General features: G+C 36.9%; 1 protein-coding gene across 1 annotated transcript in view; it reads right to left on the bottom strand.

The window, feature by feature from the left end:
• Window positions 1-23698, bottom strand: part of COL12A1 (collagen, type XII, alpha 1) — a 61860-nt gene extending 38162 nt beyond the window's left edge. Inside the window, exons 1-24 of the mRNA XM_010140155.1 lie at window positions 23627-23698; window positions 20836-20985; window positions 20621-20740; window positions 19927-20091; window positions 19593-19739; window positions 18807-18946; window positions 17483-17612; window positions 16298-16443; window positions 15890-16019; window positions 14938-15077; window positions 14050-14179; window positions 12521-12660; window positions 12113-12245; window positions 11985-12011; window positions 11537-11679; window positions 8993-9122; window positions 7005-7144; window positions 5825-5954; window positions 4985-5127; window positions 3846-3975; window positions 2803-2945; window positions 1161-1290; window positions 856-975; window positions 82-228 (exon numbers count right to left, since the gene is read on the bottom strand). Of these exons, the coding sequence (XP_010138457.1) occupies window positions 82-228; window positions 856-975; window positions 1161-1290; window positions 2803-2945; window positions 3846-3975; window positions 4985-5127; window positions 5825-5954; window positions 7005-7144; window positions 8993-9122; window positions 11537-11679; window positions 11985-12011; window positions 12113-12245; window positions 12521-12660; window positions 14050-14179; window positions 14938-15077; window positions 15890-16019; window positions 16298-16443; window positions 17483-17612; window positions 18807-18946; window positions 19593-19739; window positions 19927-20091; window positions 20621-20740; window positions 20836-20985; window positions 23627-23672 (3100 nt within the window). The 5' untranslated portion in view covers window positions 23673-23698. The remainder of the gene's footprint in view (window positions 1-81; window positions 229-855; window positions 976-1160; window positions 1291-2802; window positions 2946-3845; window positions 3976-4984; window positions 5128-5824; window positions 5955-7004; window positions 7145-8992; window positions 9123-11536; window positions 11680-11984; window positions 12012-12112; window positions 12246-12520; window positions 12661-14049; window positions 14180-14937; window positions 15078-15889; window positions 16020-16297; window positions 16444-17482; window positions 17613-18806; window positions 18947-19592; window positions 19740-19926; window positions 20092-20620; window positions 20741-20835; window positions 20986-23626) is intronic.
• Between the last annotated feature and the right edge of the window lie 325 nt (window positions 23699-24023).

Genomic DNA, 24023 nt, shown 5'->3' with positions numbered 1-24023 from the left:
ACAGAAATCCTCTCTTAATCAACATTTTCTCAGATCAGCATATGTATCTAGCATGACTATCACAAAATTATTCTGACTTACATGTAGTGCCTTGATCTGTCAAAGGTATGCTCATTCCAGAATCATACTGGGCGTAAACATTCACATCGTAAGTAGTACTGGGAGACAGATTATGCAATGTGTAGGAAGTCACTTCTCCCACAAAAACCTCCATGGGCTCATTTGAACCTTGAAAGGAAGCGTTAAGGAAGTAGAGAGAGAGAGAGAAAGATTAATGTTTATGTGAGCTACAAAAGTATCTGCCATTTTTACATGTCATTAAGTGTTAATCTTATCTTTTATAAAACACTGCACATTAATTTCTTAAATTTAAGCATATTAGACAGAACATACACATAGCTTTAGAAGCTATTGTGCAATGTTTGCTTTTAATTTAACTTACAGAAAGGTAGGTGTATTGTTTTGCTGTCACGTAAAACAAAGGTTCTGAAGGGTATGAGTACCCAGACACCTGTCCAATACTCATCTCGCATACACCAGTTCATATCCTCAGAAGGACAAGAGGTATTAGAGGAAAAACAGTCTGATCCAGGACTTTATCTAGTCACTGTATTAAATTTTAAATATATAATTCAATCTCTGTATTTGAAAGTATGAAATACTGTGTTTGATAGTTTGTGCTTCTTAAAAAATACTCATAATAAATCTTAAGTTTCCATCAAAATCAGCAAACAAAGGAAATAAGCAAATCTTTTAACACAAACATTTCATGATACATATGATTTCTATTCTGATCTCCCATTAGCTATGCAGTATTCTGAAAGTGTTATACTCAGAATGAACAGGTTTTCTTACCCACTGGTTTATATACAATTTTATAGCCAAGAACAGGGGATGGTGAAGGATCCCAGGAAACTCTGAATCGTGTGTACCATTCATCAGTGATATACATATTTTGAGGAGGAAGCAAGCCAACTAAAAAGAAAAGAAAATGCTCTAATTAGACTGTTTCCAGCCTTTATAAGCTTACACTGTAACTCGGTCAGGTAATAATCACATCAAAGATATAATTAATGTACTGAAACTTTAACAATGTGGGAGTGCTCAAAGCATATGTGTCTTAAATTTTAAAAAGAATATACAGCATTAAAACTGGTTACCAGTTCTGCCATTTCCAGTCAGTTGTCCACCATCTCCATCTTCATACACAGCCACGACAGTAATTTTATATTGTGTATCTGACTGCAGTGGTTGTAATATCACATTATTTCTTATCCCTGGAACTGTTGTCTAGAACACAAAAGAAACAGCTAAACAAACTCAAAGTCCTGTAGCTGATCAATAATTACAGTAACTAGAACTAAAAATTGTTTTGACACTTGACGTACTGTAGATAAAGTCATTTGGGATATCTTAAGGGCTATAGCCTACAAACTATTATTAGTATTTGCTATTTTAAATTATAAAACACTGTGGTCAGCACAAAAAGATAAATCAAATTGACTCTTCAGCCCCTACCCTCACATCAGACTGAGATGCTGCAGTTCCTCACCAATATTTCAGTACTCTTCCCTCATAGAAAGGAAAAAGTCATGATGATGTGTTTGGAGATAGAAAAAGAGAGGGAAAAGCTCCTAAAATAGGGACAGAAGTCAGAGCCATTCACACTACTCATCATTTTAATTTCTACCTTTTCATTATCTTCATCTTAGGATATTATTTTCTTGGCAGAAACAACAGTTAGTCAGAGAAGAAAGCTCTAAATATTTTGATATGTGAAAATGTGCCTATTTATCCATCCCTCAATCTCCTCAACTTCCTGGTGCAGCCATGCACTATTGCTTCCTTTTAATGAAAAGTTAGGTATAATGCAAAAAGTGACAATGCTCCACAGAACGGCCATAAAGCACTGAAACTACGGAAAGCAACTTGAGGAATCTGTCTCAAAACCACGTCCCAGTCAACATTTTCCAGCAGTACTTGATAAAAAATTTCAGTTGTTTGAGACTTGCTGTTTTTATGAAATGTCCAACATTCTCTGCAAAGAAGATACGTGTGTTGAAGAATATGTGTGTCCTGATTAAAAGATCCAGTAGGGAATTTTCAACCACTGAAATTTGAGCATGCCCTAGACAACAATATAGAAGCAGTAACAGCATTTAAATAGTGCTCTATACATGTTACATTTTGGCTATGGCAGTTAGCAGGAATTCTGCCATTGACCTCTATAGGATCGGAGTTTGGCTTTGCTATAAACACTCAGAGAATTTTATAAGCTTTGAGTTAACTTGTGTTATCATTAAGCTGCAGGAAATTAAACACAAACACAATTCATACTGATCCTTACAAAAGCAAGTTAGACGCTGAATCAAAGTTACCATTGCTTTCTTATTAAGCCGCCTACTCTAATTTATAAAATGCAGACTTAAGTTTATTCTGTATCTTAACACTCAGAATTCATAATGAATAGAGTATGAAGTAATAGATGGCTATCCACCAGTGGTAGCACAATGTTTGAACTAAAAGTCAGGAAGAAGTTTCTGATCAATGTGTGACTCAGATATTTAACATTATTTTACACACAAGTTAGTTCATTAAACCATGTATGTTCTGCAACTTTCTGGAAAAAAAACAAAAACCAAAAAATCCCCACCACACTGTTTCATACAAACCATGGCTTGACAACGATCTCCAAAGAACCCATAGAGCATGCAAAATGTACATGTAGAATGGAAGCCTTTGTTTTTCTGAAGCCTAAAAAATCAACTGAGAACATCTCGGTGTTTAAATTACAGAACTTACATATTCATCGATAGGGTCTCCCCCAGTGGGTGAATAAATGATTCTGTACTGATGGACCGGCCCATCAGCATGGTCCCATTGTACAGAAAGGCTGTTTGTGGTCTCGTCGAACACTCTCACATTCCTTGGCCCACTACGAGGCACTAAGGAAAGAAAATACAGAAGGGTGTATGGAGCATGATTCTTCCAGCTTCGTGTCACTCTCACTGAAGCCAAAGCTAAGGGCCCTCATTGAAACCCTGAATAAATATATATAGCTAGATGTAGTCAAAGACAATACAGTGGTGCCTGAAGACTATTTCTATTTAAGAAATAGGGCCTTAACTGGAGGAACTGGAGCAGTATGGAAAGGAGAAAACAGCAGAGGGATGTGCAAAGTGAGCATCTTCATACATTTTGCTTCTCAGACTCTCAGACATCTGCAAGTTTTACCTAAATATGGGGACTTAACAGAGAAAGCATAGAAGCAGCAAAAGAGAGGTGACCTATTATTGTCACTAACAGTTTCTTTACATGTTGTTTCTAGAATGAATTTTAAAGAAGACAAGTGTAAGCCAACCAAGATCTCACAAGCTAAACTGTAACAAGGAGATTTTGGTGTTTAGGCATCTCCAGCAAAAAAAAACATCTGAGAAGGTTGACATGTAAAATTATCATGTAAGACACAGAACATGAAGCACGTTTTTTCTGTTGACAGCAATTTCTATCCATCTTAATGTGCTATTTCTTTTTCCAAAAGACAAATTATTCTTTATCTCTAATCACATTTTAAAGAACAACTTTAAAACTCTTAAACATTCACATTATGCTTATTTCACAACTGACAATTACACTAGTGATTATGCATGTACCACAACCACCAGATAACATAGCAAAAGCTCACTTCCATGGATGTCTATAATTGCTTCAGCCATAACTCAGATGCATTGATCTCAGAGTTGCACTGAATGGCTTACACTATTTGTGATTGCAATCAACTTACAAATTATTGACACACCAATTTTGACATATATTTCACAAAGCAAAAACTGACTGCCTCTTACATGTTCTTCCTTGCGCCTGGCTTGGATTTCCTTCTCCATCTGCATACAGAGCTGTAACATCTACTGAGTAAGTAGTGTCAGGAGTCAAGCGCTCCAGCATCACATCACGAGTGTTGCCTGGTACCACAATCTAAAACAGAAAGAAAAAGCACTTCTATAAAAAAAGCTTCAGTTTGTATCATGTCTTGTTAGAATGAACAGTTTGAATGTAATACAGAAAAACAGGGAACAAGACAACACCGCATATTTCCCAAGAAAAATCATGTAAGTCTAAAATAACCAAGTAAAATTCAAGCGCAAGTGCAAAATAAAAAAAAAAAAAAGACAAATACATAAGCAGCTCTAATTCTGCAAATGGAATTGTTATTTGTTACACTTTACATTAAAATAGTTCGGAGAAAAAGAAGAAACACTCAGGTACAGAAAACAAAAAAGTGAAATCAGTCACGTTTTACTGACATACAAAGAACGTTTTCTAACAAGTACTGATAGGCAGGTTTCTACTCATGTGTGGAGTAATATGCAATTTCACTTCACGGATACAAATGATTCATTAAAAATTCTTACACTTATTTACTTACATCAAAAACATAATCATCAGTACATGTACAATATGGGTGTACATTTTGAGTGAGCACATTCACAGGCTTAGCTCTAAAACTGCACCTATTTCTACACAAATCCAGGTATGCTTAATTTACATCTGGAGGCCAAATTTTTACCCATACCCAGACTCCACTGCTCACTAATACCTACTTAAACACAATGATTTGGGGTACCCAGATGGTTTAGTGGTAAAATCACATCAACTTGGCATCTGGTTTCATAATTAAACATTTCCTAATAAATATTCAGTTTCCTTCTCACTTCTAAAAAACAAAAAAGTGTCAAGTTTTTGTTTGCTCAATCCTTGATACTCAATCCTTGATATGCAGTTTTAAATGGGAGAGTCTTATTTCTTTTCACAAAATTAAGCATTTATTTACAATGGACTAAATGCCAGTAGACACAGTGTTTTCAGCGGGGACATTACTGGGCAGACAGTTGGCCCGAGTTTGTTATTATTGTTCTACACTCATTGAAGGAAGCAATAACCTCCACACAATTTTAAGGAACAGTATAAAAACCAAATTACTTACAGATTCTGATGGCCTTGGGCCAGACAGTGGAGAGTAATTAATTCTATATTGCTGTACAGGGCCTGGAGCAGGTTCCCATCGGACATTCATGCTGTTTGTTGTGGGATTGTAAACTTGAATGTTTCTTGGTGTTCCCCTCTCCACTAGATAAGGGATAATTTAAATTAATTTTTAGAAAGTTGTTTATGCAAGTTCTAGTTCTACTTGAATTTACAACGGTGCTCAAAGGAAGCTGAAAAGCACACCAGCCCAAGGTAAACACATTACTTTTGTTACCCCAAAATTTGCAAATTAAGAATCTCAGTGATTAGTCTTTACAAGCCACCTGGCAGTAAAATACGTAAGTTTATAATGAAAATTGAAAGTATAATCATAACACCTTGTTACTCTATTGTTGATCAGACAGGTATGAAAAGAAGCCACAAACTGCAAATTTTAGCTTATGTGGACATTAGGAGCTCAAACTTTCCAGAAAAAATTAAGTACATGGTATGGACATTAGCATGTATTAACACCAATATATTTGGTTACCAGTATTGGTACTGGCACTACAATTAAAATTTTACTATTGTGTGACAGCAAACAGTAAGTTTGCTGCACAACATAAGAGCTGATCTTGCCTGAGATAAGTCGACTGAATACCTCCACTCGAATAAGCTAAGAAAATAGAGTAAGTTCAAGAACTGCAACAATGAACAAGCAGGTAAACAGAGTTTCTTAAACTTATGTTTTAGCTCTGGGGAAAATAAACTTCCACGTTTTATATAAAATGAATTTCTAATGATCTGAGTCAGTCACAAAAAATCCTAACATTTTCTTGAAAAGGTCTATTTTACTTACAAGTTCTTCCAGTGTCAGAGACACGTCCGCCATCCCCTTCTGGGAATACTGGAACCACAGTTACAGTGTAAGGTGTGTTGGGTTCGAGAGTCCTCAGGATGACATAGTTTGTGTTTCCCGGTACTGTCGTCTACAAATTAAAAAAGAAAGGTAGGGGCACGCAAAAAACTTTTTTGTATCTCCCTTATTCCTCCATTAAATTCCACTTCTAGACTGAATGTGATATAAACTTTATTTCAAGCTTCACCTTTTGTAACAGGGTTCATGGTATCTTCTGCAATTGCCTTTCAAGAAGGTTCTGTCTTGGACTTAACAAAAATGGTCCTATGGGAGGAGTACTATGGGCTCCTACACACTCACTTACAGTTATCTTCACTTTTGGGTCCAAACACTGTTCTACTAACAACACTAAAGAAATCATTGTAGATTCTGCTAATGACCACTATTTACCATCTCACAGCATTAAAAGATCACTTTATAAATCAAAAAAATAAACATTACATAACATTACAACATGCTAATGACAAGGAGTGATGAGTAGCTCATGTTAGACAGTAAAATGTCACAGCATTTAAGAATATTTCTCATCAGTAGCTCTCTAGATGCTATTGAAAGAGTGAGAAATCATGTACTCCTCATTTCGCAGGCATATCAAATTGCACAGATGTGGAAAATTAAACACAAGGTGGAATTTCGCAGTCTGCGACAAGAGTTCCCATTTTCAAGATTGTTTTACCTCTTTAGCAACTAAGTAATTTTAGAAGATTAGAGTAAGACAGCTATGTAGATTTTGCTGCTTTCACAGATATCATCCTGGCTGACAGCCTACACTCACATGACTTCCTAGCAGTAAAAAAGGGTGGAAACGAGGTCTGCTGACTTTATAAACTTTTATATACCCTGAAGTCAGTTTTACATTCACACACACTGCCCTAGAAACAAACAAACAAACAAACAATTGTGGGTCATACAAAGTCCCTGTGCTAAGATCTAACCACTGTAGGTCTAATATATAAAATCAAACATCTGTAATACATATGGAAACAACTGACTTTCACAGAGGTGCAGAAAAAACCCAGTGCATAGGCAAAAAAGACCCACTTCACTCAGCAGTGTTCCTCTTACTAGCACCAGGAGCTGCAGTTCAACTAAGACAGTGAGATTCACACAAAGTATTTACCATTTCTTCTGCACCTCCAGCTGTAGGTCCATAAAACACTTTATACTGGCGAGGACTTCCTTCTGCATGATCCCATCGAATGTTTAAAGTACTAGTGGTTGGGTCATAAACTAGCAAGTTCTTCACAGTAGTGAGGGGTTCTGAAACAGATCAATGAGCTGTCAGAAATGTGGAACCACATTCTCTCACCTGTGCTATCAGATCATGCCTAGGTCATGTATCATTAGGAAATTTAAAAAACAACAGGCTTAATAGTTCATGTCAAATGTTATTCGTCTTCATTAATCAGAACACATTAGCCCCATCCAACAGCATACAGAACGCTAATATAGTAATAAAAATTTCTTTCTGGACACTGTTTTAGAATTATACAATGAATTCACTGGGATTGTTTTCTTCATTCCCCACCAAACACATTGCTCTGTTTGACTTTCCATTGCAGGCTCAAAAGTACAAATGAATTAAGAAATTTGTTAATTAATTAATTAATAAATGTTAAGTAATTAATTATTTTTAAATAGTGAATTGTTTTTTATGCCTAAAGTGCCTCTGGTAGCAAATCAATCAGTGCTTTCTATACCAGGATCAAAACAACGTTATCAACAAGAAACGGTGGAGTCTCAAAGTACACCCTGTAAAGGTCAGCCTCTGAAATGAAGGTGCTGACTCTTGTAAACATTTACTTAACAACACACATAGGAGGTGTTTATTTAACAGCATACATGCCTTTGGATGTATTAAGGTGTTTACTAAATTGTGGTGTAAGATGATTAAACAGATTAAAATAAGGAAAAAGTTCCACAGCAGCATTAGGGTTTCTCTCAGCCTTAAAAGCTGGGCACCCAATTCTAAGGTAGTGGTCCAGGGTTTCTATACAGACAATACACTGACAGGCCTTCTTACTTTAAACACTTGGAACCCATCGAAGAAAAAATGATGGAAAGGATTTTACCCTAAGAATTTTTTTCAGCTAATCTGAAAAGCAATACAACAATATTGTTTCACACTGTCCTAACTAACTGGTTTAAGTCAGAACAGCACTAATTCTGTTCAGTGATTTCACTTCCCAGCTCAGTCTCTGCTCAGTGGCTGCACTGTCTGAAGTTAACGGCACAGTTTTGCAGACAGTGTCTGCTCCTAGAGGTGATAACGCTTGATGTTTGCAGTTACTACCAGGGACTGGTGTGCAGAAAGGCTCTTGCTCATCCTTGCTCCTGTGCAGACCAAGGTCACCGCTGAACCCTGTGTGCCACGGTGGGGGTGCAGTAAGTTAGAGGCCACACCTGCGGGGAGCAGCGGACAGGACAGGTGACCCTGGACTGACCAACAAGGTGTTCCATCCCATAGACATCATATTTTGTATAAAGCTGAGGGACCACAAGGGTCAAGCTCTCTCATTCTCTCCTCTTCAAAGGCTGGTGTCTGAGGAGGGCTCTGTCCATTCTGCCTTCGATCCCAATCTGTGCGTTCCTGCATCCAGTTCCCGAATCCAGCTCCTGAAAGCTGAGGGACCACAAGGGTCAAGCTCTCTCATTCTCTCCTCTTCAAAGGCTGGTGTCTGAGGAGGGCTCTGTCCATTCTGCCTTCGATCCCAATCTGTGCGTTCCTGCATCCAGTTGCCGAATCCAGCTCCTGCATCCAGTTCCCATCTGCTGCTGAGCCCAGCTTGGCCTTCTGCAGTGTTTGCCCACAGCATCAGTGGTGACAGTGACGTGATTGCCATCAGGACGGTTGCGTTCAGTATTGGTATTGTATATATTTGCATATATTTCATTTTATTGTTATTATTCTTAATAAAGCAGTTTAAGTTTTCTTTTTCAATCCATAGTCTCTCTCCTTCGCTCCTTTTCTCTTTCTCCTCTTTAGGAAGTGGGTGAAAGGGGCAGGAGGGGCGGGGTTGGTAATAGAGAGTGTCTGTCACTCATCTAGCGGCTGGCCCAGCCCTAACCCTTGACACACGGCTAGTAAAATACCAGGAAGTTACTTACTGGTTCTGCCTCGTCCTGTCATTCGTCCCCCTTCACCATCTGCATAAATTGATGACACAGTAATAGCATACGGTGTGTCAGGCTGCAGCTTCTGTATCACCACACTGTTCTGCCGCCCTCCAACCATAATCTGAATTAAAACAAAAGAAAAATAAGATTAAAATCCCTTTTATGCTGCCCCTTTTATGCTAACTGTTATAGTGAAGAATGCAGACACTTGATGTAGAGTGGACATATGACTGCAATGCTCTTGTGACTGACAGACAGTAAACATTGACATAGTATTTAGTACATATTCATCTTAGCAAGTTTAGACAGTCCAGTGACACAAATCCAATACTCTTCAAGACCTCCAACTTGCACAAGTATATATCAGCTGCCAGTTCTGTGCCAGCACAGAGCTGTTTCTCTGCATTGTCTCTGATTATACCACATTGAGACTGATGCAAGTCTTTTGCTCTTTTTGACAGACTTTGAATTGGGCTATTTATGCTGTACTCTCAGGTAGAATGCAAGCATGGAATAAATTACAACACTCTGTAGATCTATAATGTCTATTTTATACAAAATCAACACTGTCTTTTCTCAATTTAAAAAATTTACAGCATGATACTTCAGATTCTAAAACTTCTTTGTTAAGAGTTTAAAATCATTACATTTTCATTTTAATTTTTCATTTTAATTTTTCTTTTACATATAATCCTGTGAGCTCAACCAAGGAAAAGATTTACAGTGCACTGAGAATAACACTTAGATCTTCAGCATTTGTGAATCATGGGCTTTTTCGTTTTTAATTGTATGAAATTAAACTTGCTCAAGAGCATCCTTTGTACTTTTAAGAAAATCTGCACCTTTTCAAAGCCTATTCAGTTAATACATTTGTCATATCAGTTCATCATTAGGAGCTTTTAAGTGTTAACAAGCAAGCAGTTATACATTTTTGCATTTCATAGAAGCAGATCATTTCAATTCACAAGGAAACTTTTTATTTGTACTCAAGTCTACAAAGCTCAGTTCAAAGCATAGATGCTTTTAGCATTCCATCATGGCTGCCTCCATCTTTTAGTATCTATTTGCCTTTCAAAACCTGACCCTAAGTGGTTGTGATGGTCTCTGGGATTTGCTGCGCAGTTTATGCAAAGTTGTCTTCAAATCACCTGTGTTCTTCCTTGATGCTGAGGCCATTAAACATCAGTCAGGGCAATAAAAAACTTCTAGAAATTATGATTTAAGTATTTCAGTGGGGACATTGCTACTGTCTGCCCAGCAACAGCAGTTTAATCAAATATCACAGTAACAAAAATAGTAGACAAGGAATTACTGTCATATGACTGAGAATTATTTGCAGACAGACATTAAAATGCCATGAATAGAGCATGAATGTTCTGCGTGCTCTCCTCGCAAAGAGCCACTAGTAGTCTCTATCCAGTTGTTAAAAGTCTATTAAGTCTATTCTTTGCACAAATTTCAACAGAATCCTCATAATTCTTTTTTTACTCCTGTACCAGCAATTACAGTTACTAATTAACCTTACTGCAGTTTCTTATTCTTCCAGTGATTTCTCACTAAATTTGCATTCAGCTACTTAATTCATTCAACAGATAATTGCCTCAACTTGAATGTTGCTCAGAAGACAGTAAAAATGGGTGAATAAGTATCCAAGTGATTCTAAAGTAAACATTCCTAGATATGCTTCTGAACACTTGTGATCTCCAATTTCAGGAACAAGCTAAATGAGTGTGGTTTTCATCTGAGATTGTTCCTCTGAGTCATTTGGCAGTAACCACAACAGCCTCCCTCTGCAGAATAGGGCATTTTTAAGTAGCACACATTTCTCATAAATAGGCTCACTGAATCACCATTCCCAGGCTGCGTTGCGTAGGCTGCCAGTAGTCAACACAGCTCTTGCTAATGATGCAGGGAAAGATGGCTGATCATACACTACTGGCTCTCCCTATAATTGCAGTTACTCAATCATATTAAAAGACATGAGAATACCTTAAACACTTCCTTAGCATATGTTTTGCACAGAATCATTTTTGCCACTGATGCTTCTGGGCAGTTATTCTGTTCCTAGCATGGTAAAAGCCTGTTAACAGTATGTTCTACAGCAAAGCCCCTCTCATAGCACATGAACCACACTATGAAAAAGTGGAAAACTGGACTACAGAAGTAGTCATGGTAGTTCATGTTATTGATTGTTGTGATAACTCTGTCCTATCTGTGACTTGCAGTCTCATGTGCTGATTGACTTATTCCCAACACATTTTACCTTTATTCTAGTTATACCTATAGATTACATGATTTTCAAGAAAACAGGCTGTATCCAGTTATTTTTGCTCCATAAAGATAGTTCTATCTTGTGTTTGAAAGAGGAGAAAGAAAAAGGTAAGAAAATATACTTATTTGCTATAAATATAAATCTTCACCTAAAAGGTGATTAATATACACACTGTTGTGTTTTAAAAATAAATTATTCTACTGGATTACATGGCAGAACTATCATTTAAGGTTGAATAACTACAGCACTTCAAAATTAGTTACCGACTGTTCAGGGCCATCCCCACTGATAGGCTGGTAAATGATCTTGTATCTCTGCACTCGACCACTGGCAGGATCCCACTTCACAGTCAAACTGTGGGAAGTTGCATTGTACACCTGAAGGTTTCGTGGGCCACTCTTTGGGGCTGAGAATTGTAATAAAGCAAAGAATAAATACGTAACTCAAGCAAAAAGCAGGGACAAGACATTCATACTTTCAGGGCTGCATTAGCACCTGACCAAGAGTAGAATATATCAAGTTCAAGACAACATAAACTGTAATGTTTGTAAAATAATAAGCATGTGGAAATTGTGTTTAGCATTCTTCCAAATACACAATAATATTTATTAAATAATCTCAGCTTTTTAATGTCAACATCCCTCAAAGTTTAGAAAAAGATAGTTCTGAGTTTTCTTTAATAATACCATACCTGGAAATCCAAATTCTTACCTTGTGTGGTGACAGGTACCAAGGGTACTAGAAAAGAAGTATAAAGAGTTTTCAGCATTCTTGCACGTGCATGCCTCCTGATTTAAAAACTATGAACAACAACATGCAGGAACCCTTTATTTACTTACATGTTCGTTCACTGCCAATGAGGTCATCACTTTCCGATTCATCAGGATAGATAGCAGTAACTGAGACATCATATAATGTATCTGGATTCAAATTTTCGAAGACCAAACTATTCTCATCCCCATTTAAGATAGTCTTGTGGAAAAATTAAAAAAAAAGTAAATAAATAAAAAACAAAAACCACAAAACAAAAAACAAACAGAGAGTAGGATATAACTGAGTAACTTTCTACTGAAGTAACTCAGTAGTAACATCACAAGTGGCTGTTCTACACCTTCTTGCTGCATTTCTGTTGAGCACAACAGGAGGGCTTGCAAGTTATAGGCCATTTCTTAATTACATTTCTGATTTTAAAAATATACCCTCTGAGACCCTGCCCACAAAATCCCATGGTGACTATCTATTCTCACCTCCTGTTTTCCTGATCTTCCATAAGGTCCCCAGGTTATTCTATACAGAGAGACATCTGGGGCTCCATGATCCCAGGTTCCTCTAAAACTATTTGTGGTTACATCTGTGATCCTGAGATTGACTGGTGCTGGCACAGGCTCTATTATGAGAAAAGGAAAAGAATTCCACAAATTATAACTAAAAAATAAATATAGTTAAACCAAGGAATTACTCAAAGAATTCAGATTACATAGATGATTCACCTCTCAGTTATCATGATTCTAATGACAACAGTAAAATGCTGTAGTATAACCCAGCCCACCTACACTAAGCAAATCATCCTTCATAAGGTCGCATCACCACGTCATCACCTGATACAACAAATGTAGCTCTACTGACATCAGTAGGGGTCACAACTCACAACAGCTCAAGTCTTAGCTCTTAAATTTTGAAGTCAGAAGGAGTGATTATGAACTCACACACACAGAGGTCAAGCCCCTGCATGAGTTTCTCCCAGATCTTACAAGTATTTATAAAACCCAAATAAGTCGTGACTGAATTACACCACTCACTTATTTAGAAATTCACAGGGGTTAACTGTAGGTCAAGAAGGCAAAATGCCAGTGGGAAGAAATTAGTAAATAGGAAAAAACAGATAATTTAATGAAAAATAATTTATTTGGCAGAGCTTTCCTCTTTGTCCTTACACACACATTAACACAAAACCAAAACTACGGAAGAAAGGTTAGCACATAAGCAAGCAAAAAAATTTCACAAACTTTTTTAAATATACCAGGCTACGAAATGAAAAATTCAGACAGAAAAAAAAAAAGGAAAGAGAACACGTGCATGTTTTTTCTCTCTTTTTTCACATCAGAGTCAGGGGGCAGCCATGAGGTAACATTTTTCATTTCTATTGCAGCTCTTCTGGTTAGTTGTCTTCTTAAATCATAAGCCTAAATCAGGATGAGGGCTTCCCTGATAACATCATTCTCCTTTCAGCCTGTCACCTCTCTTGTGTGGAGATTGGTTTTTAGCATTTGTGAAACACCACTTCCTTGCCTCTCTTTGTTGAGATTACTTAAATGCTGCCTTTATGATTCTCCAAAAGTGCAGACTGGTTTAGCATTCTGTAGTACAAATCTCTTGCATCAGAAGCAAGATCATGTCTCTCTAATCCTCTAGCATATGCCCCAGCTTCCTACTTTCTTCGCTAGACTCCTGCATAGACTTGCTAAACCCTTCCTCCATTCTCATATTTTCTTACTAATTATACCCCTACACTCCTCCTTCAACCTCTAAACACAAATAATTTTGCTTCAGTTTTGGGTCTGTCACCTCTCTGCAGACTGCAGGCAGACAATGAAATCATCTAAGATTCCCAGGGATTATAAGATTGCAAATAACGTTAAAAATATTTAAACTATATAATATATCGGATACATTAAATCACAGTTCCACCTAAACTCAGTAATATATTGCAACACACACAATTTAAACAGAACATAAGGCAAAAACAACCACAAGTAGGGCTATTAGGAAAACTTACGAGTGACAGCTTCTGCATTTATCGGTGGTGACTCCCCTTCATCATATACAGCAACAACTTTTACATTATATAGTGTTTGGGAGGAAAGGTCAGAGAGAGTAGTGCTGGTTTTGAGTCTGTCGATTTCCACCTAAGGATAAGAAGAGTAACTTAAAATTGTAAATTGCTCTTTTTCTGACAGTGTTTGATCAAATGGCAGAATTTTCTGTACTGAAAAACAGAAAAGTATTCTGCACTAAATTTTGCCATTTGCCCCCAGATTTACACCTGAATATTGAGTGCTATCTACTAATTCCATTGCAAAGCATATTGTCTCAGATACTAGCACTACTTGTGGATCTTTCACTGCTTCACTGTTTTGGAAACGAGGATGCAGACTGCATCTCCAGAAAATTCTCATTCCCTTACAAAAACACATTTAATCCTCCAAAAGCTGATTCATGCCTAGCAGCGTAATTATGAAATGCTTGCACGTAACTCAAAGACATTTCTAACAATGCCCACACATGTTCTGACAGTAGGCGAAGGGGCTAACACACCTTTAATCCACAACCCTGTCGCCCTAATTGTAAACTGTTCTTAGAGCTTGGCAATAGAGGTAACACTTAGGCAGAGAGTAGAAATAGCTGTTTATCAAAGCACAGGAAACTTCTCCAGTCACTTTGAGGATTTTTCCTCTTTGGAGAAGGAGGAAGAGGGGAGCACACAAAGAAATCTCTCTTATGCTTATTGAGTTTCCAAGAAATCAGTACCTTTTTCTGTCTGCAATAACCATGTACATTTTTCTCAAAGGTAGCTTATATTACTACTTCTATTATTATTTTAGTAACCTAGCTCCTCAAATTAAAACTCTCTTTTAGTGCTTCAAAAGAAGTTCCTGTCATTTACCTCTTTTACATCAGGTTCCTCAGCTATTTTGTATCTTAGGATATATTTTCGAACTTTCCCTGGGGCAGGATCCCAAAGGACTTTCATACTGCTGTGAGTAACATCCTGAATTGTTAAGCCTCTGGGTCCAGGCAAAGGTACTGTAAAAATAACAACAGTAGTAAGTGAAAATGCTGTTCACAGGAAAGGTATAGGTGTCTCACAGAAGGAATTAAATTCTTTTTATGCATTTCATTGAAATGGAGGCAATAACTTTCTGGGAAGTTCATCTCTCTGGCCATTAGATGAGACAGTTTAAGAGTTTATTGTCCCAGCAATGAACAAAATAGCTATAAACTATAGTAGTTTCCACTTCATAAATAATAAGCACAATGGTTTTAGCAGTAACAGTGCTTAAGATCATAAATTCTTATTACAATGGTCATTTTTCATGTACAGTTAAGCGCTTAACATTCTTTAAGAACCTAAGAATAATCGTATTGTGTGAATCTAGCCCAGAAACATGCCTCTGCCAGTAGGAAATGTTTAAGCAAAGATTTTTACCGAAAGGTTTAAAAAAGGAAGCCATGTTTAGATCAATCTTTTTTCTTGGTATGCATGTTTCCTTGGCATTTTCTGTACTTAAGACAATGTCTGAATTCAGGAATAAGGTTTCTAAGCTAATGCAAGCAAAATTGAGACCTTTTTAAAACAACTATAACCTCAAGATTGCAAACCCAACTCCTTTCATTATTCAAGAAAAAACCCCTTTTGTTCCTCTTCTAATACTTGGGCCCTTTTGAATGAAATTCTCTTTACAATTTTTTTAAATTTATGAGTTAGAAAATGCATAAAACACGGAAAAGATTGTCTTCTAAACAAAACCAATACATAACAACTGTTGCATGAAATAAAACAAAAGTTAAATGTTGTTGAATGAATAACAAGAAAGCAAAAATTGAGATGCCCATACATGTTACTTCCTGGGTGGTGAGTGGGTCACTGGTGATATCACCAAACGATACATAAGCTGTTAAAGTGTACTCAGTATTGGGGATGAGGTCTACCAGCTGAACCTCATTCACTGATGGTCCAACACGCATCTGCACATGGAAAAATAACACACCGTGTTTAAATGCTGAAGAAAGAAATGGCAGAAAAGCAAGTGATGATTTAACTTCAAGGGAATTTTGTTTGTGAGATCCACTGTATATGTAGTGCTTCCTGACTGATGTCATTGTATACAATATCCCAGTAAGTTCACTGCACTTTGAGAAGTACATGCCAGTCTCTTTTGACTATTATGATATATCAACAAAATCTATTCATTTTCTTCATTTATTTTTGGAAGAGTGCAGGAAGTGAAAACAAATTCTCTTACCTCTTTCTCTGTGGTTGGGACTGTGGCATTCACAGGTTCATATGTTAACAAATAACCAGTAGCTCCACTGAGAGGTTCCCATCTCACTCGCATGGAAGTTGATCCAATGTCATAAACATTCAGGTTTCTAACTGAAGAGATTGGCACTGCCAAATAAAAGACATATATTAATTTATTTCCCTCACCTTCATCTTTCATTTTTCACATCACAGGTAGTATCACTGAAAATATTGTACACAGGTATTAGGATATGTTACGGGTAGTAGAAAGGTGATCTGCAAGTAGTGGTATTTTAAATGGTACTTAGTTTATGAATGAGGTAATGGTCATCACATTTCGCATGTGCTACAGATTTGCTACACACAGCTAAAACTATCTTAAAAGTCTGCACTGGAACATTCAAATATTCTGAAAAGCAGCACTAATTCACATGAATGCTCTGATATGAAACAACATGAATGGTTTGATACTTACAAAAGGATTTTTTGTACTTTCTTTTTTATATATTTCTCAAATTACTAAATAAACATTAAAAATTGCCACGGAGTTCATAAAAATCATGTACATACTTTAAGGGTTTATGACAAGCCTAATACAACACAATCAACGAAGTGAAATGAACACCTAACATTCAAAATACTTAGAGAGGCAGGAAAGTCACCCTGTGCTGCATTCAACATAAATATAACTAAAATCAGTCATGTAGACAGCTAATAGTAGAAACGTAATGGTTAAGTTATGTCTCATAGAAGTGACGTAATTGTGTTGAACTGGCTTTTTGTTAATCTTACAAAATTAGAATGAATTTCTATAGTGTTCTGAATGCTACTAGTAGGAATTAATTATCTAGCATAAAAATGGAGTATATATTCGTATATGATCAGACTTCAGGAATTTATAATTCATGTCTGTGGCTCTAGTCTTGTACAGCTGTGCTGTACGAGCCTGCAACAAAACTGGGTCACATATTTTTTACCACAATGCAGTTTCATTTTGCTCAAGTTTTTCAGCCAAGATCTGAACAACATCTGAACAACAAATGTAACACAACATAATTTGATCATTCTAATTAAAAATTTTATTTTCTTTAAGAAGAAAGCCCATAGAGCTGAAAGTTCTACTGGACAGGTCCCCACATGCCAAACTGTCTGTTAACATGTTATTCAAATTCGATTTCTAACTTACAAGTAGTTTCCCTGCCGATAAGAGGTTCACTGCTTTCATCTTCTACTACAGAAAACACGTTAACAACATACTCTGTTTCAGGATTCAAGTCTTTCAGAACCGTCGTTGTTTCCATCCTACTTACATAAAACTACATAAAAGAGAAGTAATGTTAACCACTGTACAACAATTGCATTTGTAATCTTTAAGAAAAAAATCATTCTTTGTGAAACTCTTCAGAAATCAATGGTAAGGAACTAAAAATAAGTACGGTGGTGATCTTCTGTGTATTTTGACTGACATTGAGTATACCATTATTTCTGCAAAACAAGCTGCAAGGAACCCTGAGACAGACACCTGTTTTCAATAATGCTGGATATATCTAGCGGCACTCGCTGGGCATCCTGCTTTCACGTGTGGTTTACACTTTTATATTACTCAGAAACATAAACAAAGTGCCAGAGATACATGTTACCATTTTTGAAATAGGTTTTAAATAACCTGAATAATCTAATGGTTACAGCACATGGCATTAGCAACACCTTGCAGAACAGAAATGTCAGTAAGTAGTCAAGCTGTAAAGTCAATGAATACTGAAATGGCTGCTCCCACCCTAAACAACGGCCCAGTCCTGGGGTCATCATTTATTAAGATTAAATTCTCCATGAGTCAAATCTGAGTTAAGATTTAAAAGACACATGCAGAAATGAGAAGCTAGGAGTTAGGTACGCAGACATGCCTGACTTCATTCTCCTAGGTACTCTTCTGTCTGGTTGAAGAGAGTGATGAGTTATTAATTCAGATTGCCTAGATTCAAGGGTTGCCAGTTATTGGCTCTGTGTCTAGAGAATAGCAACGAGTTTGACCCTGTACATTAGTTTGGAGGATATGCTTAGGCATAGATTCAAAGAACCATCATACAATGTTAACCTAAGGACGACCTCATAGCCTGTATCAACCACTGTCTTTTTTTCTATTAACAAGAAAACATATTAAAAGGACTACTCATGAGTATGCTTAGAAATTTTCTACTGCAGACTTATTTAAAACAATATGTGATTATGGAATATGAACAGAAAGGAATTACTAGAAATACCAGTCAACTCTTTATAAGAAATACATGTTATTCCTGGATTCATGATTTTAAAACAACCAAAGTCATCTGTATGCCCCTACTTTCTGTAGTTTTGTGTATCATTTACAAAGGCATGATATTTCTGACCTTGGGAGCCTTTTTTCATGTGCTGTTATACCATACACAGCATAAACTTCAAACCGACATTACTGTGGTGTGGAAGTCCAAGGTTATTATGGACAATGGCGGAGATTAATATACAGTGCTAACCTGTTGAGGGCTACCTCCAGAGGTAGGGTAATATTCAACTCTGTACCTATCAACACTCTCAGGAGGTGGACTCCATCTCAGTCTGAAAGAACGAGGTGTCACTTCTGAAATAACTAGGTTAGAGGGAGGTGGTAAATCACCTACAAGGGGAAGCAAATTTAAAAAATATTAATTTATCTTGTATCATCAGGAATAAAAGCATGAGGCAAAAAAAAAAGGTTTAGGAAAAAAACCCCCACCCTACAGATACTTGCTTATGTTTCTGTTTCCTCAGAATTCTTAAAACAACTGTGTAAAAAGATAGCTCTCCATCACATCCTCAAGACCAAACAAGCTCCCAATCATTCCTACTCTACCTTCAACACCAGCGTTCCACTAGAAAACCATCAGCTAATATTGCTGTTTTTCCATGCTCAGCTTTGCTTTTGGGCTGTCAGACATTAGTGCATGAAAAGAGCAGGGCTGATGAAATTTTCCTTATTGGATGAGTATCATCAAAGCACCTGATACCATGAACAAAAAGGTGACACACTGAGCAACATCCTTCCTGACTCTGGGAGAAAAGAAGGCACATCCAGCCATGTCATGCTGTATAATACAGTCATTGCTGAAAGGAAAGGAAGAACTCCTGTAGGGCAGTCCAGGTGGTCTGCACAACTTCCCCACACCAGCAGCTGAGCAAACAGCTCAGGGCTACACAGTGTTCCAAATAAGTAATAAAAAGGAATTAGCAAGTGCAAGCATGTAAATGGAAAAAGGATGAATTAATCTGAAAATGTGATGTACCTGGACCTTTCACACTGTTACACAGATTCGTAGTTACATCATCAACGATGTTAGCCAGGAAGGAGAAATCCGCAACGTTGTAAGCATGGATGTCATCTGGATCTGTTGCGATCTGCTTCAATTCATTTTCATCTGCATTTTTAATACCTTACAGAAGAGACATAAACCCAAAACTTGTTAGAAATTATGGCCATGAAACATAGTGACATGAACTTAAGTCCCTAAACACATGCTTTGAATACCCTTCCATGTATTTACGTATGCGGCCACTTCTCTGTGCATTTAGCAGGTGGCCAGGACATTGACACAGGTGGCCTCTTCATACAATACTTACCAATTGCATAAAGTTCCACTCCCTCATCTCTGAGTCTTCTTGAAGGGGTGACTACATCGTCTTGTGACTTGCCATCAGTGATGAGAACACCAATTTTGCGAGCTCTGGGCCTTAAGCCTGCATCTTGTTTGAAACTGTTTTTTAAGATGAAATCCAAAGCCATTCCTAGCATGACACAAAGAAGGTAACCATCACTATAAAGTACTTCCATATAGCAGTCATGGTAAAGGAGAGCATTTCATCCTAGTGGTTTCATCTTGACAATTCACTTTCTTCTAGAAGAACTCAGAATCTAATTGCAGCCCATTATCTAGACTTACCAGCAACTGATACTATTTCAACTCTCTGAAACCTCTATAATCTCTTACTTTTTATGCATCATCCTCCTATTTGATCTCCTGTAGCCTACCTTCTGAGTCCTCACCTTCATCCTAACCCTACCATGGAACTGCCTTTTCTTCTCTTACGTTCAACAGCAACCCAAGCTCTTCATCACGCAAGCACTCCTTCATCACATTGCTCCAGATTTACAGAGTTTATATGTCTATGTTATGCCTGTTCCCTTCCAAACATACTGATTTGAACCGTAAAGTCCTTTCATCACAGACAAATTTGAGCTCACTGAACAATACTGGGATTGGATGCTAGAATTATTTTTACTGGAGTTTAAGGTAAATACTGGCAGTGGACATACCTGTTAGAGTATTGCCTCCTTTGTACGGTAAGTTCGCAACAGCCTCTAACAAAGCCTGTTTGGTTCGATAAGCATTGAGATTCCATTCTGTCCTGGGATCTCCACTATACTGTGCAAGACCTGGAAAAAAAAAAACAAACAAACATCATTACTCAGTTATTCTGTGGCTGTGTAGCAATTACACCTCATTTCCCCTCCAGCATATGAGGACTTACCAATCTGTACTTTGTCAGGACCAATATCAAAAACTTCAACAATACGGGCAATGAAGTTCCTGATAGTTTTAAAATTTGGCCGCCCAATGCTCCATGAGCCATCCACCAGCAGCACAATATCAGCTTCTGCTCTGGTTCTACATTCTAAACCTGTCACGTCAACCAGAAAAATATAACCTTAGCATGATAGCTTTCAACCAGAAAAATACAGACTTAGCATGAAAGCTTTCTTTCACCATCCTTTTATACGACATATGTCATGAGTTAGCTTCCAAAATAGCTCTCATTTTGTTCACTGGCACTGTGTCAAGTATGACCTATTTTTGAACGTTATTCACACCAGTCACTGGTTCCATGGCAAAAGCTGTACAAATTTCTTCATGTATGTTTCCTTTAACAAATAAGCCTTTGCACATGTCAAGGCCAGTGGTCTTCTCTATTGTCATGTCATTATCTTTCCTGGTCTTTAAAGATGGATGATAAGCTGATTTCAGAGGTTTTGTAAAACACTGATAAACTAACCATTGACATGGCAGTGAGCATTATCAGATTATCCAAATTTACAGTATTTTAGTCTGTCATGGATAACTAAACTACTGCTTATTTTTAACTATGTAATAGTGGAATTAATACTATATATATATATAAAAACTTTCAAATTTCTGAATTTTCCAGAGAAAAAGACATAGTAATACAAGCGGTATAGAAGTTCGCATGCACAGGGAAGAAGAACACAATTTAGAGAAGATACACAAACATAAACACAGGTCGAGAGACAGAGAAGGGACAGGAACAAACATTTACATAAAGCTGCAATGTTCTGAAAAGGCAGGAAGTTATTCCAGATATCTTCAGTTTACAAGTCACAGAATAAAATATGCATCATATTGTTTTCATCACAATGAAAATCACAAAATATTTATACAAAACAGAAAGACACAATGATTATATCCATTAAAAAAAAAAATCCTTGCTCTCTCTCTTTTCCTGTAGATTGTGTTACCAGCTGCAAATTTTCTGGCTTCCTGCCATCAGAGCTTCTGGTCTTTATATGGAAGAAATCCCATTGAGAAAAATCAGCCACACTCATCACAGTTGAAAGATATTGTGATTTCATATATGTTCCACATAATTGATCCAACATTGTAGACTCATGAATATAACTATTCCATGTACCTGGGGGTTAAAAGCATGATCCTCTTCTGCATAGAAAATATAGATCTAGTCTTTAGTCAGGACAATAAAATCAGTTGGGAGTAGGGTTTAAGTAAAACCACGTTAGTTCAAAAAATTGCATGCATAACTTTAATATGGAAGTTAAAGTTACTATCATGTACACTATAATAGTTAAATTATTTTTACTTTTATTTTTCTTCCAACTAGCATAGTTCCCCACATGGAAAATTCTAGCAAAGGCACCAGACCTAGGGTGATTTCTTTTTCCCTATTAATAAACAATCTACTATCACATTTACAGTCCCAGATATAAACTTCATTTTTCACATTAACCATGACTTAAATCCATGCATTAATAAAGCAAATTAGCTTAAAGACCATAACATTGAAGAAATTACAGCTGCCATAATACAAAATAACAAACCACTCTTGGTACAAATATTTTTCTGCCAGAATTATTACAGCTTTTCTCTAATGTCAGTGATGGCCTGTTATGAAGTTTTTATTAATTTCAGCCTCTTGTATAAGATAGAATGGGACAGTAATTATTAAGAAGTTTCTAAAAAAGTTGTCAGTAAAGTTGCACGAGGTGTAAAGTTACACAGCTGAGTGTGGAAACAAGGCATCAAAGAGGTTAAGTGAAAAGAATATAGAGTCAGCTGTTAGAAACATTTTTTTCTTTATTTAACTCTGAAAAGCCTATGCAGTTAGGTTCTTTCTCCTTATCAATTTCTCTCTGATGGTTATGCAAGCCTTGAAATGGCAGAGGAGAAAAGTCTTTATTTCTACATGCATCCTTGCCTATTAAGAAGCAAAGACCTGCTTCTTTACGTTTTCCAAGGAGGACTGAGTCCTGAAACTCTCTTCATCATTGGATGAGAGAGTATAAGTGGGCACAACAATTGAGAGTATGGAGGGCACAACTATTAGCATGCAGAGGCCCATTAACTACATCAAGGGAGCTGCCATCACAATGTTCATAGAAACTTTGACTGGAAGGTTTAGCTCACACGGAGAAACTCCTGAAGAGACACTGGAAAGAACTCAACAATTGCATTTCTGAACTAAACCTCCTCCTTCTAAAGTAAAAAAAAAATTACTAAATAATTATATTAAATATAAACTTAAATAATGCACAATAACACTGGGACATATCCAACTATCAGATCTTTGTTCATTATATCATCTTAGTCTTAAAAGGAAAAGTCACCACATAAGGACAAGCAAAGAGCTAAAGATCTGCTTAGAAATCCTTTTTCTACTCCTCTGAACACCCCTGTAGATGAGCTCTGATCTCTGTTCAAGAATTCGACCTTATGTGATTTAACACAGATGTGGATGGCTTGAAAATGCAATGCAGATGGCTTTGAGTAACCAGCAAAACATGGGTTGCCTGAGTTATCCTTGTAAGATCATCTAAAGGGTGCAGAGGAATAGAATCATGAACTGTGGTCATTTCAGATCAGGGGTTATGTCATCAGAGTGGGCAGTATACCAAATCCTATAAATAAATATTTAAGTGCATTATAAAAATGATAAGGAAATGCTGGTAAACTTTTGGGCTTTTTTTATCCAAAAGCCAAGGCTGCCTTTTCTTCATTTCAGTCATGTTTACCTCTAGATAAAAATGGCTCTGAAGTAGTATCTGAAAGGGTGGTCATCTCTTGTCCAACCAAGGGGTTGCTCTCTCCTCCTTCAAACATTCCAAAAACATTTACCTTATAGGTAGTTCCTGCCCTGCAAGAGTTAAACAAGTCTACTGTAACTAAAGTCACTTGGTTAGCTAAATGCTCATTTTTCATTTATGAAATTCTTGCAGAAAAAAATCCCCCATGGAAAAGAAAGTACTAAAACATTAAGCCCAAAAACTAGCTCTTCCACAAAACAGTTAAGGTTTGACAATTTAAAAGCTATTTCTACATTCTATACTTAAATTTATAGCCTTTTTCATTAAATAATTTAAGACTTCAAGTTCAGGAGCAATGCATCCCAACAAAGAAGTCGTCAGGCAA

Source organism: Buceros rhinoceros, unplaced genomic scaffold, assembly GCF_000710305.1.
Source record: "Buceros rhinoceros silvestris isolate BGI_N320 unplaced genomic scaffold, ASM71030v1 scaffold7747, whole genome shotgun sequence".
Lineage (NCBI taxonomy): Eukaryota > Metazoa > Chordata > Aves > Bucerotiformes > Bucerotidae > Buceros > Buceros rhinoceros.
Note: the sequence above shows the minus strand (reverse complement) of the source record. Positions and strands in the feature narration are given on the sequence as shown.